The sequence below is a fragment of the Alosa pseudoharengus genome, unplaced genomic scaffold (genome assembly GCF_046254945.1).
Source record: "Alosa pseudoharengus isolate Yale_2024_CS ecotype anadromous, Long Island Sound unplaced genomic scaffold, YU_APseudo_1.1 YU_APseudo_1.1_scf_21, whole genome shotgun sequence".
Classification (NCBI taxonomy): domain Eukaryota; kingdom Metazoa; phylum Chordata; class Actinopteri; order Clupeiformes; family Clupeidae; genus Alosa; species Alosa pseudoharengus.
In genome coordinates, this window is record NW_027468674.1 from 28561342 (window position 1) to 28581031 (window position 19690).

A 19690-nucleotide genomic window follows, 5' to 3' on the forward strand; every position below is an offset into this window, starting at 1 on the left:
CCCCATATTCATAAACGTTATGCCTTGATTTCAAAAGAAGACGTGTAGCTTCATCAGTGGATAAAAGGTTAAATTCAGATTGTAGCCTTAAACGCTCCTTGTAAAGTTCTGGGTTTGGGGACTGGGCGTATTTTGAGTCAATGTTAAGTATTCGTTCAGATAATTTGGATTTTTTTTACTTTTGACATTTGTGAGGAGTATGCTATAATTTGCCCTCGTATACTTTCAATGTTTCCCAAATTGTTGCATATGAGACCTCAGGGGTGGTATTTGTCTCTAGGAAGAATTGAATTTGGTTGGAGATGACTTCTACAAATTGGTCGTCTGCTAAGAGGAGAGGGTTGAGGGTCCATATTCTATTAGGGGGTGGACGGTTGGGGATATTAAGATCAAGATTGCACTATGGTCAGAGATGACAATACTACTATATGAAATATTCTTAACTTTAGGCAACAGTCTATTATCAACCAGGAAATAGTCAATGCGGATGTAGGTATGGTGTACATTAGAGAAAAAGGAGTAGGCTCTGGCATGGGGAAACTGAAATCTCCAGACATCTGTGAGGCCACACTGAGTCATGAAGTCCTTAACAACTCCAGAGGATTTAGAGGGATTTTGGGAGTTATTAGAGGACCTATCCAGAGTCACATCTAGTACTACATTAAAATCTCCTCCAATTAAGAGAAAACTATTGTTTAAATGAGGAATAGTGAAAAATAATTAAAAAAAAAAAAAAAAAAAAGAAGAAGAAAAAAAAAAAAAGGGAGTGGGTTATATGGCAGTCATCTAGGACAGCCAGGTTTCAGCAACTTAAAATGCAATATGTTATTCACTAAAAAAAAAAAAAAAATGCACTCAAATGTTGACTGATTATTTCCATCCTTAAAAAATACATAATTACCAGTAGGCTAAACTAGCAGCCTGTGGCAGGTTGGGTTCAGAGGGTAGCCTATCATAACAAGCTAACTGGGCTATATAGCCCAACTAGGCCCATCACTTTTGTAGATCAGGGAGCCTCTTTCACGCGCTAACTGCATTATACGTTGCTTCATCTGGAAGTGGTGGATACACGCTATGAACGGACGTGGTGTACCGACTGGCCTCTTCTGAACGGCCAGCCTATGTGCTCTATCAACGGCCACAGGGCGGGGGAAAGCCTCAGCTCCGAAAACTTCTTGCAGGAAGGATTCAATGAAAGAGGTTGGTTGAAAAACAGCAATATTTAATCTATGTCCAGTATTTAATCCTCATTCTCGAAAATGATTTTTTGACATTGACATTTTTTTTTTCAGTTTTCAAAGACTGATATAAAAAAGTACTAGCCTAGAAATCTAGACGCGCCCCTAGCGGCAGCGAATTACATTTGCTGCCAGGGCTAGTCTAGAAACTCTCCGTTGGCTTGTGAGCTCCAGAAATCGAAACTTAATCAGGCCAATGAAATCATGTATAGAGTCGTTAGGTGGGCTTAACATAATGATTGATGGCAGAGTGAGATGGATGTTGCTGCTGGCGAACAGTGTGACACGAGTTAAGCTTTTATTAAGTTGGCAAACGTTTGAACTAGCCAACTAGCTCAGCTGGTGGGAAACGCATGGGACTCATAGCGCTGCCGCTGTCCTATTGCGTGCAGAGGGAATTTGAAAGACAACTGATTATCCCGCCCCTCGGACTGAGCACTGCGAACGGTGAGTGTCCAGACCCTACATTGTAATGTGGGTCTGGCTCGTCAGGCTAAAAAAGTACTACAATATCTATATAATTAGGCTAGGTCATGAAAATGTGAAGGAGTCAGTACAACCAATAGGCCTGTGCCACCATTTCATCAACACTCAGCAATATTTCATCATTAAATCATTCCATCATTAAATTAACTCTATGCAGAATTAGACTACGAAAATGTGGAGCAGACAATAGTAGGCTGTCATTAGTTAATCAACATGCACAAAGAAAACTATTTTAAAAATGTAGGCTGTTTTTGCTTTAACTTTATGCACATACAGCGGGGAAAATAAGTATTGAACACATCAACATTTTTTTCAGTAAGTATACTTCCAATGAGGCTACTTGCATGAAATTTTCACCAGACATTAGTATTAACTCAGATAATCCACCCATATAAAAAAAATCCAAACATTGAAGTCCATAGGTAGAGTTATGTGTAATAAAGTGGAATGACACAGGAAAAAAGTATTGAACACGCCTGCTGAAATTTCTTGTGGAAAAGCCTTTATTCGTAATGACAACTTCAAGGCATTTCCCGTATGACGAAACTAACCAGTTACAGTATTCTGGTGTGATTTTGGCCCATTCTTTTCAACAGATAGTCCTTTAATATTGAAGATTCCAGGGGTCCCTCTTGTGAATCCTGATCTTTAGTTAACTTCCAAAACTGTTCAATTGGATTGAAGTCAGGGCCTTGATTTCCTTTCTCTGAAACCAATTGAGAGTTTCCTTTGCTGAATGGTTTGGATCATTGTCCTGCTGGAAGGTCTAGCCATGTCTCATCCTCATCATCCTGGTGGACGGTCAAGATTCTCCCAGACCAAAATGACTCATTTCATCATTCCTTCAACTGTATGAAGTCTGCTAGTATCATGAGATGAAAAACAACCCCACACCATGATGCCACCACCTCCAAACCTCACTGTTGGTAGGGTATTTTTAGGGGGATGCACAGTGCCATTTCTCCCCCAAATATGGTGTGTAGTATGACATCCAAAAAGTTCAATTTTGCTCTCGCCTGACCAGAATACATTCTCTCAGTATTTCATAGGATTGTCCAAATATTGTGTAGCAAACTTTTAACGAGCTTTGACATGTTTTTCTTCAGCAATAGAGTCATGCGGGATGAGCGTGCATAGAGGCCATGGCAGTGGAGTGCATTACCTATGATTTTCTCTGTAACAACTGTACCAAGTCTTTCTGGAGCTTTCTCCGAGTGGTCCTTGGCTCTTGGGCTACTCTTCTGACTATCCTTCTGACTTCCTGGTCAGAAATCTTGCAAGGAGAGCCTGTGCATGGCCAGTGATGATGCAGTGATGTTCCTTCCACTTGCAGATAATGGCTCCAATACTGCTTGCTGGATGCTTCGGAGGTTTTGATGTGCATCTGTTACCAGTTCCATTGATATGTTTTGCAACAATAAGGTTGCAAAGGTCTTGGGAGAGCTCTTTGCTTTTACCCATTATGAAATGTTTCTTGTTTGACACCTTGGTAACAAAAAACCTTTTTATAGCCCACCAGTATGTACTAACCCAGCTTATATCAATTTGCACAGATAGGAGGGATAATTTATCTAACTACTTATAGATTCCAGTTTGTTCCTTGCCATTTCTTGCCTTTGAGTACTGCTTTTTCTTAGCGTGTTCAATACTTTTTCCCTGTGCCATTCCACTTTTTTACTCATAACTCTACTTTTAGACATTAATGTTTGGGTTTTTATATATGTGTGGATTACCTAAGTTAATACTAATGTCCAGTGAAAATTTCATGCGAATAGCCTCACTGGAAGTATACTTACTGAAAAAAATATTGACGTGTTCAATACTTATTTTCCCCGCTGTAACTGTGATTGGTCAACTCGCTCTGTGTGTTGAGTCAGCTGCTTCAAGCAACCTGTGGGCAGTAGCATCATACTAGTTCGCTAACATAAGCTTTGGAAATAAACTCAGACATATTTTGGTTACAATTACGGGGTTATCCGATTCTAAACTGTCTATCTGCCAGTAACGTTTTGAAATGAACACTTTGTATCGCCAACGAGCAGCAGTAGGAGTTCGTTCTAACAACCTTTGCGATGGTGAGCGACGCAGACATAAGAGACACAAAACTTTGAAAGGTTTACGCCGACGTAAAGGCAAGTGCATTGTGTCGACGCAGAAGCATAAATTCTATTCACCAGCACATCAGTGAGGGTCGTATGCATCCACGCACAAATGTATGGGCGTACAAATAGCAGTCGCTTTCAAAATAAAAACAACGATATTGATTTGCATGCATTATCTCTATGCTAGGCTCTTGACTATTGTTCTTTCACGGACCTTACGCGGGCCGGTCAGGGAAAGCCCACGGGCCGTATGTTGCCCATGTATGACGTAGTGTGTCCAAGACCTATACAGGAGGGTCACCAAAGTCTAAATATGGTTTTCAAATGAAGAATTTAAAATAAATGTCGAATTCAGACAGAGCTCTTCCGATCTGCTGCTCACTCCGCCATTTGCCAAACCGGAACTCCAGAGTTCTTTTCTAAACAGTTTAATATCTTGTAAAAAAGCAGTCTCATTTTTGGAGTGAGTAAATATGGAATATAATTAAAAAAATATTCATGCTTGTGTATGATCAAAGACTTTTTTAAATGTCTCTTTTCGATGGATGAGACATCGATCAAACAACCACAAAAGTTATCCAGCAGTCCAGTGGCATGCACAGACTTCTTAAAGGGCAGGGGCGAAAAAACAAATAAGGGCACCTATGTCACAACATGGGGTCCCAACCTCACACCAAAGGACATGATTTGTCAAGCATGAACCTCTGTGCCCCATGGGCACAGAAATGAAGAGGACCCACTTCAGGAAGTTGGTAACTTCAAAATTTTAAAACTAACCCCTTAAAGGATTACTTCTGGTGGGTTTTGTGGAAAGAAATGGACAGATTGAGATATGACATAACTATCAACAAATAGAGATGTAGCGGTTGATGTCATAAGCTAGTACTTGCAGTAAAGTTCAGGGCGGCGCCTGTCAGTTCAAACAGCAAACGGGTAGGAAAAACTATTATCAACACAATTAGGCAATTAGGCTGCTTTACCCCGGAATACAAAAATAAACTTCAGAAAGACAAAAGTTTGTACTGTTTTCATAGAGAGCCTCAATGACCGAATCAGTGGACTCTCGCCAGATGAATTTCCTTCCGCCTAGCTCCACTGACATCCATCTGGGATCGCTTCCATTGGGAGTGATTTTGGCACCAGATTTTATGGTAGAGCCAATCAGGACGCAGGGCGGGAGTTTCATAGATGTGACGTAGCGGAGAAGCGACTGTGAGACTGTTTTGCGGCTCGCATCGAGGAAGCAAGCGTCATCAGTGTCACAGGTTGGCTTCGATGTGAGTGGTTGAAGTGGCACGTCAATAAAGATGACAGGGAAGTGGTTTATCCAATAATATGTGCGATCCCAGATGGATGAGTGGAGCTAGGAGGAAGGAAAATCATTCAGGTTACAGTTTGCGCACCCTTGGACTAAACGTTTTCTGGTATAATTATGACCGCCGCATAGCTAGCGTAGCGGTCGTATAGGGATTCTCAAAGTTCTTTTTTTCCCTTGTTTGGTCCCTGGGGGCCACCTCCCCCCACCCTACCCCCTCCTTGATGAGCCCCCCGAAACCCAAAAAATGCAGTTTTTCCTAAATAACTACCTGAACTGTGGCACCAAGGATGACCACATGTTTATGGTATGTTGGTCTCAAGGGCCCGCATCAACCTTGCCCATAATCACGTTGTGATTTGCACCCTCCCCCCCGCAAAAAATGAAAATGCAGTATTATTATTCTTTAATCGTCCCTATGTCATTTGAGATGTTCTGAACTGCACCAAATTTCATGTGTATGATTAACCTGACATCATCTGGGGGTATGCCATGTTTCGTGGAATTTCATCCATGGGGCGACATAAAATAAATTAATTTATCTGTACATTTAGTGACTATACACCTATCGGCCTGTAGATGGTGTTGTTGAGCGAATAAATAATAATATAATAATAATGTTACGTTTAAGGGAAAGGAAAATACAACAACAAACAAACAAACAAAAACAATACAAACAAAGAGAAAAAAAGGGTAGGAGGAAAGATGGAGCTATGTGTTGGGTGTGGAGGAGAAAGGTCTTGAGATGAGCTTTGAAGGACTTGCCACCCAGGGTGGAGAGTCTGGTCCCGGGGATAGCTAGAAGATTTTGGTCAGAGGATCTGAGTGAGCGGGAAGGAGGTCAGGACTCTGCAGGCCAGTCAAGTTCATCCACACCAAACTCTGCCGTCCATGTGTTTATGGACCTTGCTTTGTGCACTGGTGCACAGTCATGTTGGAACAGGAAGGGGCCATCCCTAAAGTTGCTTTCACTGGAACTAAGGGGCCAAGCCCAGCTCCTGATCCTCCTGATCTATCCTGGTGTGGATGAACTTGAAATAAATTAAGCGTGATATAGTCTTGTTTTTTTGTATTTGTTTGTTTGTATTAATGTACAGCACTTTGACCAATTACCATCATGTTTAGAAAAGTGGCATATATATAAATTGACATTTATTCATATTCATACATTTTCTGGACAATTAGGCTACTCTTTAGATAAAGCAGAGAAAGTGCCTGGAGTAAGAGGAGGGTGACGGTAGCAAAGATTTAATCAGTTCTATGTAAACAAGGTGCTAAAGGTCTTTGCGTGTGACTATGACTCGAATGTGAACTGTGTGTTCCATCATGCAACAGGTTATACTGCATTCCTTCACCAGTAAATAGGAAGAATTCAAAAGAGTGAGTGCAGCTGATGGAAAAGCTCAGACCTCAGCTGCACTTGAAAAAAACAGGACATGGGTTATTACTCTGCACAAAGGAGAAGCAATGGAAACCATTTACTTGACAAATAGTTTATCATAACTCAGACGTAGGTGTTTACGTAGGCTTTTTGACAAGGCAAATATTGCATTTCCCCCTATATCTGTTTATGTATGTGTGCATAGGAATAGGAGTCTTCAATATGCTGTATTCTAAATGCTGATTTGTAATACAGTTATAGTTTTGTAGTTGTTAGAGTTTGATTGGCATTAGTGTTTTCTTTGTGCAGCCTTTTCAGGGTGGGAAAAGAAGATATTGCCTATAATTGGGCCATGCATGTTTTCTCAGGGTTGCATGACCTTCAGCTGAATGAGGTGAACTTCACACATGTGAGTACCCTTAGCAAAAAGAAGTATACTTAAGTTAATTTTATTAGTATGCTTCAGTATAAGTATAGCAAGTATACTACAGACCATGTACTTTTAGTGTACTAGAAAGTATACAAATGTAATACTTTTTTGGACTAAATTGGAACATTTCAAGTTTATAAAAGTATACTTTAAAGTTCATTTTAAGTTTGCAAAAGTACACTTTCAAGTATACAACAAGTACACTAATCTATATACTAGCAATGTACTTGGTATATCCCTTTCGTATGCTTAAAGTATACCACAAGTACACTTATCGATATACTGCCATTGTACTAATTATATACTTCGAGTCCCTATTTTTAGTTTATTATTGTATACTTTAAGTATACTGTTATAAACTTTGGTTATTTTACTAGTTTACTTGTTATACTTTAGTTTGCTTGGCATATTACTTGTAGCTTACTATTTATATACTGGAAATATACTCCTTAAAGTATTCTTAAAGTTTACTCATACTGTATGTACACAAGAGTGTGATGCATTTACAAAATCACAAGACAGAATGTTGAAAACAAGTTTGATATATTTTCAAACATTTCAAAAACAAAGACCTATGAAATTAAGTCTTTCCTTAATGGAGAAAATGAAAGGAAAAAGTGCATGTTGCATGCATGTAACCCCTTCTTAACGGGTGTGCACAGGCACTAGTTATAATCAGTATAAAACAATGGCGCAAACAGGATCCTGAATTCTCAGCGGTGGAATGTGAGTTGGCTGAGATTCCTGAATACGAGTAGGCTAATAATTAAAGACAATAAATTCAATAGCACGGTGCCTCCACTGTAAAAATACTACACTTACCTTAGGCTAGTGTATAATGTATTCCTACAGAATAAAAATATATAATGTATGTGTAAGAAGTAATTACACTAGTGGTGGATGCATACAGAGATGAATTGCCAATACACCCGAAGTTAATGAAATATATTAATCAAATATTTATTTAGTAAATAGCTTCAATAAGAAGTAAAAGTGATAGCAGCTACAGAACCCTGACAAGCAGACTTGCGAGTGAACAATTCACTCTGAAGGGAACCTAACTTAGCTGCTACAGCTGAACATTAAAGCTAACAGACAGTATGTTAGCTAACAGTTACCAGTATGAAAGACAACCAACAATACAATATACACAGACAATAATTAACTGTGTAAACAGTTACATTAACAGAGAAAACAATCATGTTTGAAACAATATACAATGAGCAGATATAACCCCCAAGCTGGTTTTCTGTTAGAGCTTGTTGGTGCACTGAAGTCAGCTCTAAAGCAACCGCTACAATGCCCGTCCGACTCGCCGGTCGCTCGGCGATCCGAGTGTGTGTGTGTGTCAGTGTAAGTGTACTCACGAACGAACAGTTTCACTCCACTCAGCCAAACCGACGACCGTTGTCCAGGCGCAGACGGGAGGCAAGCAGCTGCCTTGATCTAGCCAACGTAGCTAGCAACACCAGCAGTAGCAGGGCGGTTGGTCCTCCGGTGGGCTCAGCACCGGCAGAGAAGCAGTCGTCCTGGGGGAGGGGTAGCTCCGGTGGGCCCAGCACCGGAGGTAACAGTCGTCCTTCAGCGGGTCGGGTAGCTCCGGTGGGTCCAGCACCGGCGGTATAAACGAGTTCGTCTCCGAAGGAAAACTGCAACAAGAGCTAGAGTAGCTAGTAGCTAACGACCAGTAGCACTAGTAGGCCTGTCACGATAACAAATTTTGCTTGACGATAAATTGTCTCAGAAATTATTGCGATAAGCGATAATATTGTCGTTCTGAGAATTTTCCTCGGGAAGAGGAAGACGGCCCACTTGTTGTGTTTTTTTTCCCCAACTGGGAAAACTGCAGCGGATGATTGTGTTTTAGATGCATATGCATGTTTGTTGTGTTGCCGCTTTTAATTGCGACTGTTTTCCAACAAATGCGACACACCGACTCGTACACGTTCAGTGGTTCACCACGGGCATTCGGTTTAAATCCGAAATGCTCCCACACTGCAGCTGTCGCGTTTGGCTTAGAAACCAATTCCATCTTAACTCGCAACTAGCTTTCTCTCTGCCTTGTGCCTACCGGTATACTTCTCACGCGGCTCTTTAGCTGCACTCTGTGGTAGGCTAGGCTACGCCAGTAGTTCCGCCTCCCCACACACCATGCGACTGACAAGTGACTGACATGAGGGTTCATTCATGGTTACTCTAATGCTGCTTTCGAGATGTCTCGTAAATCATCGTACACTCACCCATACAACATGTACCAATGAGTGGCTTTAGGAACGCCTTTCTCTCGAGCCACAAGGGGCATTAGCAGGAGGCTAGTCATTGTTATTGTTTTGTGCTACATGTAGCCTCTAGCTAAACGGCTGGAAAACAAATTGTTACATTGTATTGCAGGCACAGCAAGACCGTGCAATGCATGAATTGGTGACCGGATTGAAGCAGCAATGTAATCTAGTGTGTAAGAGCATTATATCAACTATTATATCAACACAGTACATATGCAAAAAAAATACATGTCATCTCATCTCAACTATGGGCGCAGCCATGTTTGTTGTAAGGTCGTACGTCCACCTCGGGGTACCCTCAAGTACTCCGAGGTAAAGTGGGCGTGCCTGCCCAAAATGGCGCAAGAAAGCTGGGTAATTTACACTTTCCAACTCGGGCGGCGGATTTACGAGACATTTACGAGACATCTCGAAAGCACAGTAAGGACCCGAGAGGGAGAGAGAGACGAGGAAAACAAACAAGCATGCAAATGGCATTTATCGTGGCCAGAAAAATTATCGAGCTAATTTTAATTATCATGCGATTAATTGATTTATTGAATATCGCGACAGGCCTAAGCACTAGGTCAACAGTAAGCTCTGAGGCAAGTCGAACAAGACCCGACGAGAAACACGAAGCCGGTCCACACCAAACTGATCACCATAAACGTGACTCACTCGCAAAATTCACCATTCGTGGGCCAGGGTACATAAAATCACCGCTAAGTCTCCACGAAACAGCACTGACAGGCGGAGCAGGAGAAACAGTGACCTCTCTTTACTCCAGGCAGACTGGAACTCACTAGCCTTCTCCTCACTGAGGTGAACCTTCAGTTTCACCGCAATTTCGCGGGCATAAACAAATAACAAATAATCATTGGCTGAGTATAAAATTCAAATGAAAGCAAACAAACAAAGACATTTGATTGGTTGACATGTACAGTATTCAATATCACAACATACCCATGACAAACCCAAAGCATTGTGGTCATTGTAGTGACATGAACAACACAGTGCAGTAATAAACATAAACACATTTTACAGGTGCTTACATGTAAATTGCAATTTGCATGTAAAAATGTAGACATAATGGTCTCTCCAAGATCAAGTCCTTATTTGCAAAAAGTGGTAAAGCAAAACTTGTGCTTGTAAAAATGTAAACATAGCATCTTCAACTAAGAACTAAAGTCCTTCCTTGTCAAAAAAGGTAAAAGAAAAGCACACCTTTGGAACCAAAAATAAATAACTAGATAGAAACAAAATCTGTACTTTTATGACTTCTTTTCATTTACTTGGTTGGCGTAGCTTATGTTGTTGCATTTCTTTCCTATGATTTGTCTCACATCTTGCATGGTGGTGTCAGGAAATTTCGTCTGGGCATGGGCTGTGAATGAAAAAACACATACAGAACAAAACATTACCTCAATGTTATTCTTATTCACCATCCACAATTAACACACGTCATGGCAGAGAGGATGGTTTATCAGGTACATTTCTGAACTTAAATGCAATCAGCAAAACTGTTATAAAGGGATTGCACACACAACACACCCCAGTCAGACTGAATAAGACAGAGTGGTAACTGAGTGGCAAAACAATGGGCAGCATGCTGGCGGTGACATCACGTGCAAATCCTCTGTGATTTACGACAACTGAAAAACATTGATTGTTTAGCATCATATAGAAGCATTAGTATGTATTCTTTTTATTTTATTTTATTTGTAGTACTGATAGTGTGAGTGAGTGAGTGTCTGATTATAACTATGTCTTTACCTATTATTCCAGTTTTGCCTTAAAGGGACACCAGGCAAGCCTGATGCTTTTTCTCTACGAAACTCCCCCTCGCTCTGTCTGAAGATCTTTTCCTTTTCTTTGCATCTTCCGTCAAGGGTTTTCGCTGCTTCTTTGCCGCCTCTGCCATTATACACACGTTTGCAACAATCGCGTTTCGTTAGCCTGCCTCTGCTGTGAATGCAGGATGTAAACTGATCCTGCTTCGGTCGGCGGGTACGATACACTGAACTTGCAAGCGGGATATTCTTCCTACAGGCAGTAGGGGTGGGCGAGAGAGTCTTCATTCGCCCTGTAATGAGTCATTTAACCATATACCGACTTACGAAGATAATTAACAAGAAAACGTTGCCTGGTGTCCCTTTAAATTAAATGCACTCACCAAATATAGCATCAAGCTTGATTTTATCCAGTTGTGGCTTTGATTTAACATTTTTGTGGGTCCTTGACTTCCTCCCGGTCACACTTGAGTTGGACAGAGTGTCTTTACCATAGATGAGCACCGCAAGATCCCCAATGTACAAAGTTGAACTTGCAGTCCGCAGAGATTTCAGCTTTAGTCTTGGGACTTTTACATCAGAACCTGGCGTAAGAGGCACCTGCAAAACATTTGAATATTACTCACCAAATAATGATGAAACAATTACATTAAAAAATCTTTGTAAATCTATCTATTCATCAGTGCAGTGAATATGCATAGGCCTACAGTCTATACACTAACTCCATAACATGAGCAATCATCATAGCATTTCCAAATCCATCATGAATTGTATACATCCAGTACAAAGTTGATGAATATGCTTTCTTTCTAACTTATGTATACAATCACCAGGTGTAGAGAGAAATTGTATAGCAAACCTTTCCCCACATGGATAAACACATACACTATCAATGCATTTTGAGGTATTTACCATATCATCAGGGTCAGACAACACTTGAGGAGAGGCGGGTGCACAAACTTGTCGATCTGGTGTGGGTGTTGACCAGGTGGGTGTGGGTGTTGACCAGGTGGATGTAGGAGTTGAGATCTGAACTGTGAGTTTTTCTATGATCTCTTTCAGCGTTGTCACTACTGCTGGAAGCTCTGTAAAGGGAATGAAAACAAGGCAACACAAGTTTTGTGTCAATACTGTGTTTTGAGACCATTAAAACATTAAATTAGTGTTTTAAAAAAATAGTTTTTGTTATGAAGACAATGACTGGAAGAGGAGCTGATTAGGCAGGAACAGGAAGCAGGAGGAGACTGAATTAGCCATAACCTATAAATGTCAGGTTGAAGCCAGGTGTTCAGATTTCAATGCTTCAGTATGGGAGTATATGAAAATTTCAGTTTATTGTGTTATTAAGTTTAGTTCATTATGCCTGACCTGCACACCCACAGTGTTTGTCTGACTTTGGGAATCAGTATAGGCACATCTTCAGTCGTTAAAAGCTGTTGTTTTAGGCTACTTGAATTGATAAATAGAAAATACCTCTCATAGCATGTAGTATCTCTTTCCCATGGTCTGCTTTCAGGCTCTTGATTTCCCTCTTAAGCTCTTTCACTTTCTTCTGTACCCCACTCCAGTTTCTGGGCAGCTGCTCCTCATCTGATGACTCCTCATTTGAGTTAGTCGACTACACCAAAACACGTGAAATCAAAGAATCAGGCAGAAAATCCACACCATAATTATTGCTTCAACTCAAAATACCATAATAGTCAAATATTTTACCTCTGAAGATATTTTGTTTGCCAGCTGCTTCTTCAACTCTTCTATCATTTGGTTTGCAGACTGTTTTTCAGCACACGTTGACTTTTTTCTCTTCTATCAAAATTATAATTCGGTTTTATATGTTTATAACAGGCATATATAAAAACATTCATGATAATGATGATTTAGTTGCATTTACAAAATCAACCTCACCACTGATGGATCATACCTAGAGAACCTAACTCAAAACAAAAATCATATAACTATGTTGTTAAGTTTTATGCACACCAGAAATGATAAAGAAATGTCACTTACAATCAACGTGTGTCATACCAAGGTATTTATCAAGGTACCTACCTTTTTTGATGGAACTTCATGATCCTCTTCCACATCTTTCCCCTTGCTTTTCGGCTTACTCTTCCTCTTGGTTGCTTCTTCCCAGATGTCTTTACCCTTTATGAATTCCTGCCTCTTCTTGCAGAGATCACTGTAGTTGTCTGTGTAAGAAACAAGATCAAATTAAAAGCTTGTGGGATCTCTTTTGCATTTTGAAACGCCTATTAAAATATGAAAAAACCTGTAGAAACTACCACAGGCAAAACATGTAGGTACTTCGTCACTCGTAACTTTAGGACTCCTATTTTTTTTTACTAAGAGTAATTCAATGCAAAATGGGGTTTAAGAGTTCAAAATTAAATGTACACTTACAGTATAAGCTGAATTACTTATCTATTATTCTGCCAAATTCACTACCTATTTTGACTTCATAGAGCTATAGAAAAAGAAAAATGGCGACCAAAACAAAGAAGTCAAAGGTGCCAATCGAACAACTAGTTGTGAGTGAACATGACAAACGGGAATGTTCGTTGCCAACCTCGTCGGCATCTAACGTTAACGCCAAAACAAGGGCTAATTTTCTCATCCTCGACATGGCAAATTGTAAATAACAATAGCTGGTAGTTGACAATGATACAAGTTAGTAGGTTTGGGGCAGCCGTGGCCTACTTGTTAGCACTTCGGACCTGTAACCGGAGGGTTGCCGGTTCGAACCCCGACCAGTAGGCGCGGCTGAAGTGCCCCTGAGCAAGGCACCTAGCAGCTAACCCCTCACTGCTCCCCGACCCGGGCGCCGCTGTTGATGCAGGCAGCTCACTGCGCCGGGATTAGTGTGTGCTTCACCTCACTGTGTGTACACTGTGTGCTGTGTGTGTTTCACTAATTCACGGATTGGGATAAATGCAGAGACCAAATTTCCCTCACGGGATCAAAAGAGTACTTATAAGTTAGCTAGCTAGCCTATGTCCAGGCCTCACTTTGAGAACAATGCTATCAAGCTAACTGAGAAGCAATACAATTAACAACTTACCACCAACCATCAAAACCTTTGCTGGGAAAAAGGCTGGACCGTCTGACTTTTTTCTGCCTTTCATGACGCACTTTGTCTCCATCCATCCGTCGTCTTCTTCTTCTAGATCAGGGCACTTAGTGATTACCTTTGGACATTGTTGCTGGTCGTCAGTACTCATCCATGAAATCTTCCCAACTTCCACAGTCTTGTCCTTGAAATAATAAATGGCAAATGCCATTGTGGTATGTTAAAATGCTGAAAATTACGTTTTAGCTAGGATATCTTCTCCTCCTTCTCATTTCCTTGTTGAGAACGGGTCAACGAGACCGTTAGCAAGCTATATTTTTTTGCAAGAGAGACATGAATTGGCGCGGTGAGCGCTAATTTAAAATTGGGCGGCTCCCATTGGCTGGCAGGTAGGGGCGGGACCATGGCCAGAATAACATCATTGCCAAACCCTTATTAGGAACTTGATCATTAAAGTCAAGTCAAATGTTTTTCTGTTTTTGTGTATGATTTTAAGGTATAAAGATAATGCAATTGAGCACACATACTATATACTGTAAAGTTTTAAACTCCAACATTATATTAATATATAAATTAAATGTTAAGCATGAGTCAATGATTTGTATTATGCACTTGGAGCAAGATATACTAAGTATTAGTACTTTGTGGCAGAAAGACATAAAAATTATACTAAAGTATAAGTATAAGTTTTAGTATTTTGTATAAGTGTAAGTCTTAGTATTAATTAGTCGTAGGGCTGAGTTAGTTATACCTTAGACTTTTGTTTATACTTCACTACTGTAGGCATATAAAATATAGTTTATAAAAAGTCAACTTCAAGTACTGCCTCAGTTTTAGTAAAAAATAAGTATACTCATAGTACACTTGAATAAACTTATTTTTGCTATATCAATAGCCTGGTATTTCAGTATTTTAGTAAAATTATGGTCATGCAGTATGTAAGCCTTCAACAATGTGTAGTGAACAGAGTTTTTCATGATTAACAACGACTATAGTAAAACTTGCAAGCAAATGTAGAACCTTTATGAATTTACAGACCTTAGCCAACTCTTTTGTGAAAGTTTTGCTCCTACAAAGTTTGTAGCGAAGATTTTAGCATTTTTCAACATCTACAGAAAATGTTTCTTCCAATGTCTTCATATTATGTATTCATATTATGTCATCTGTACACTAAATATAAAAGAAATGTTCTGATTATGATGTTCTAGTCAACAGTTGATGGGAAAGAGATGGAAGATTCCAGGCATAACAGTTAGCTTATTGCAATTATATGTTATTACATTGTTATCTGTTATTTTAGATACTATAAATCATGATTTTTTAAGTGTTAATCTGTGGACATCACATTGACATTGTAACTTTTCTTATGAAATTGTAACTCATCCTCTAAATAGCACGTTATGTAAAAAAGATGCATTATACATTAGCATTGTGACGATAATATGAATTACTGAAAGTTTTTTGTCCAAAAACAGGTCAATAATATTTGTGATGTATTTTTCCTCCACTTAGTCCAATAGTTTTGGTCGGTCCTTATTCATGCAAATTTAGCCATATCAAATGGGGGAAAAAATTCTGTGTATCTGTCGGCAGGTTGGCACATCAACATCTTAATATCTGATACGCCTCTGTCACATGCACATCCCCACAGATGTGTTAAAACTGGTGATCCCCTCTCCTGCTGACATCCACACTGACCCTGGTGATGATGTCACTCTGTCATGTCACCTCTCTATGGAGACCAGTGTGGTTGCCATGGAAGTGAAGTGGCTGAAGAGGACAGACTTTATTTACCTGTATAAGAATGGACAGGGGACCGAGGGGAGAGGCTACGAGGGCAGAGTGAGCATCCTTACTGAGGACCTGCAGAGAGGAAACGTCTCTCTGAGACTGAGACACGTCACACACTCAGATGTACAGGTGCCAAGTCATTCATGGAGACTTTAAACTGGAGGAGACACTGTGGCTATACGTCAAAACAATCCAAGGTGAGCAGAATAGTTTATTATTGTTAACTTTCTTGTGAACTAAGACCCATGTATGTGTATGAACATTAATGCATAGTGTGTGTGTGTGTGTGTGTGTGTGTATTGTATTGTGGAAACTCTATTGAAACACTGCTTTTCTAGATGTGACTTTTATGTTTTTGTGGCTTTTTTTCTGAACATTGTTATTTGAGAGTGGATGTTGTTATTGGACTGTAAGATGGTGCATGGGGGGCTTGTTGATCTGAGCCTTTGGCACTTCCCCCTTGGACTATGCCACATGGTGACCACATGATGTCACCATTTCCTATTTCATTCCATCTTCTCATCAATCACCTGTCACCAAGCCAGTCTGCTGGCTTTATCCAGGATTGATCAAAGCCTTAGCCATGTCACCATTGCTGGTGTTTTGACCTAATTCTGATTAGAGCTCATCTCAGGTTGACATTTCTTTATAAATTCTTCATTCTAATATTCTGAGATTCTGGATTTTTGATTTTTATGAGCTGTAAACATAATCATCAAGAATAGAATAATCAAGATTAAAACAAAAAAGGCTTGACATATTTCATTTTAGGCCTAATGAATCTAGATTAGCTAGGATGACATCAGAAACATGTGCAGTGGTCTCTAAATTGTACATATCAACTTCGTACCTATATCAGTTTTTCAATGTTTGAATTTCTTTCAGATGAAAAAGTCCCTCTCAGGAGAGTTTCTAGTGCATCTGCAGACAAACCGAATTGTAAGTCAAATGTTCACTATAATTTCAGTCCAATTATTTTCTTGTTTTCTTTGCACATGATAATTAGCATAAAGTGGCCAAATAATTTTCTATCTCATATTCCAACTAACCCATAGTTCAGTCAGTCTAAATATTTTCTTTGATTGGCTATATTTATTTGATCGGCTTAGAGGTTCACAGAATTCATTCAAGAATAATGATAATGAAAATTTGGCTTCTTCATCTCCAGGAGTGTTCTATTGACCAGCAGTGTTCTATTGACCATGAGTGTTCTGATCTATGGGTGCCTCTGTGTTTGTCTGCAGTGGCAGGGTGGGGGACCAGTGAGACTCCTCCAGAGCATCGGTCCGTTCCCACGCTGAGGCCGTGGCAGCTGAGGAGAGACAGCATCAGACAGCGGCGGCAGAAAACACCAAGGAGAGGATGGAGTAGTGTGGGATGACCAGTGGAGTAGCCCCCATTGTACAGTAGATCAGTTTAGATTAGATTCACTTCATTGCCATGAGCATTGGGGAAATGAACACTAGAACTACAGCGCTGGTCATTTTGACCGTTTAAAAAGTTGCTTGTACTGTGACTTTGTTTAAGAAAAAAGAGCTACTTTCCCAGCGTTGTAATAGAAGGTTGTTGTAAATTTGTACCTGAAAACGATTTAGGAACTCACTAGAAAGACCTTGACGGTATATAGTATGAACTATGCTCAGAAAACAAGCCAAACCCATTATGAGCATGCTGTTGGAGTGACCTTTAGGCCGTTTCTAAAGATAGATTTTAACGTTTGAATGCATGTGTCTTAGAGTCTGGGAGCCTTTGTTACTAACTAAGGCACTAATATTGTATGATGCCATGTATTTCCTACAGGATTGTATATTGATCTGGATTGTGAGATTCTATTTCAGAATGTGTAGGTGTAAGTTCTTCCAGGAAAGCACTACACCAACTGCTCTCAGACCTTTTGATATCCCTTCCCCACTTAATTCCACTCACATCAGCTCCTTTTTTTTCCAAATGTTTGGGACGTTATTTACTCAGTCTCCGTTTGATTCTGGGATTTTATCATTCATGATAACAAAAACCTTTGAAATGTATATTCAATTAGGATTGGGACGTTCCTTTCCTAGATTAAGTGTTGAGACATAATTGTCCTTGTGGTAGAACACCTGTTGTTAATCTCATTTTCTAGTGTTGTGGATGCATCTGTCTGTGCACTCTCAGTTCAATTGTAGGATTCGGAAGTTCCGAATGAACATGAACAAGGTCCCGGTGTACTTCTGAGAAAAAAGCTATTGAAAATCCAGAATTAAAAACCTCCATTCTATGACAGCTATTCACATATTAATTTATATGATTTTTACAATGTAGTATTATTGTTTAGCACCACATCATATTATTATGACCGCCGCGCAGCGAAGCTTTAGTCAGATTTTTTTTTTTTTTCTTTTTCGCCCAAGCATTTGCCCAAATTTCCGTCAATGATTCCCGGGACACTGAAAGACCGGGGTACACGAAACTTGGTGGGCATGTAACCCCACATGGATAGCATGGAACCATCGTTTTTCGTTTTGATCTGTAGCCCCCCCGCTGGACCCCCCGAAATGAGGGTAGGGCAGACACAGTTTTCTGTGAATATCTCGAAAACCATAGGGTTTAGGAGGACCATTTTTTTTTTGTATGTTGATCTCAAAGGGCCATGTCAACCCATTCCATAACCACTCATTTCATGTATAGCCACCTAGTTAAACACAAAAAAGTAAAAATGAGGTGTTGTAATTGAAGGTATCTGTGACCTAACATAGTCAAAACTGCACGAAATTGGAAGTGTAGGATCATTATGAGACCCTCTGTATGCACGCCAAGTTTTGTGGAATTCCGTTCATGGGGAATAAATTAATTTATGTTACTATACACCAACTGGCCTGTAGGTGGCCGGAGACAGTTTTCTGTGAATATCTCGAGAACCGTAGGGCCTAGGAGGTCCACCTTTTTTATGTATGTTGGTCTTAAGGGGGCATATCAACCCATCCCATTACCACTTATTTCATGTATAGCGCCACCTAGTTAAAAATTAAAAAGCAAAAAATGAGGTGTTTTCATCACAATATCTCTGGCTGACAAGGTCAAAACTGCACGAAATTAAAAGTGTAGGATCATTATGACACCCTCCGAAAGCATGCCAAGTTTTGTGTACTTTCGTTCATTGGGGGCCTTACAATAAAATAATTTATGTGTACATTTAGTGACGTACACCAACAAGGATTCCCAGGACACTGAAAGACCGGGGTACACAAAACTTGGTGGGCATGAATTTTACATGTGAAATCTATGAACTAATCATGTTTTGGTACTTGTTGTCTAGCAGATACCAGTGAGAATTAAGTATGGTTAATGCAATTTAGTGAGACAGTTAGAATCATATAGGCCTTTCAGCGTGATTTCTTTTTGTGGAAAAAATGTGCTGGACTGGGCGGCGGTCATATTTTGTACCGCTCTGCGGTACATCTAGTTTCATATGATTTGGTACAGCCCTCTCCCCCCAATATGTGGACCTTTTGGATAGACCATGTCAATTCTCGGCTGATGAGTTTCTCACTTGTCAGTTGTTCTCCCATTCTAAGGTAAAGATGTGACATTAACTCTGACTCTGTCTGGGGGTCTGTTTTAACTCTGAGAATGAGAGTTCTTTGGGTTGGTTCTTACTCCTTCTTCAGCAGGGTCTGTCAGTCATACATCTTTCATGAGGAACATTTAAAACAACCAGTTCATGGTGGCCTGAGAATTTAATTGGACTGGAACGAGAACAAAAGAAAGGCCTACATTTGTTGTGTTTTCTACTAATGTGTACCTACATGTGTGTGTAATGTGTATATCCTAATAAAGAGAGTAATTAATA

At 40.0% G+C, this 19690-nt stretch overlaps 1 protein-coding gene and 1 long non-coding RNA gene across 7 annotated transcripts; one reads left to right on the forward strand and one right to left on the reverse strand.

The window, feature by feature from the left end:
- The first annotated feature begins 6433 nt into the window (after positions 1-6433).
- LOC143138069 (uncharacterized) lies at positions 6434-19690 on the forward strand. 2 transcript variants are annotated; one of them, XR_012990146.1, is made up of 5 exons: positions 6434-6651; positions 6832-6931; positions 15664-16058; positions 16747-16800; positions 17106-19690. It is a non-coding gene; the product is annotated as an uncharacterized LOC143138069 (long non-coding RNA). The 2 variants fall into 2 exon arrangements; XR_012990145.1 differs by having other exon boundaries at positions 6436-6651; positions 15722-16058.
- On the reverse strand, positions 7479-14432 carry LOC143138067 (uncharacterized). Of its 5 annotated transcripts, XR_012990144.1 has the most exons (9): positions 14062-14432; positions 13053-13192; positions 12717-12809; positions 12477-12621; positions 11916-12088; positions 11387-11603; positions 10987-11296; positions 10765-10865; positions 10513-10597 (listed from the first exon to the last, which is right to left on the reverse strand). XR_012990144.1 is itself a non-coding variant. In XM_076298486.1 (8 exons), exons 1-8 carry the CDS (start codon positions 14279-14281, stop codon positions 10573-10575), a joined length of 1323 nt encoding a protein of 440 aa, XP_076154601.1. In that variant the 5' UTR covers positions 14282-14432; the 3' UTR covers positions 7479-10572. The 5 variants fall into 5 exon arrangements, 4 of the variants coding, with proteins under 4 accessions (XP_076154601.1, XP_076154602.1, XP_076154603.1 ...); XM_076298486.1 differs by lacking the exon at positions 10765-10865 and having other exon boundaries at positions 7479-10597; XM_076298487.1 differs by lacking the exon at positions 10987-11296 and having other exon boundaries at positions 7479-10597; positions 14062-14430.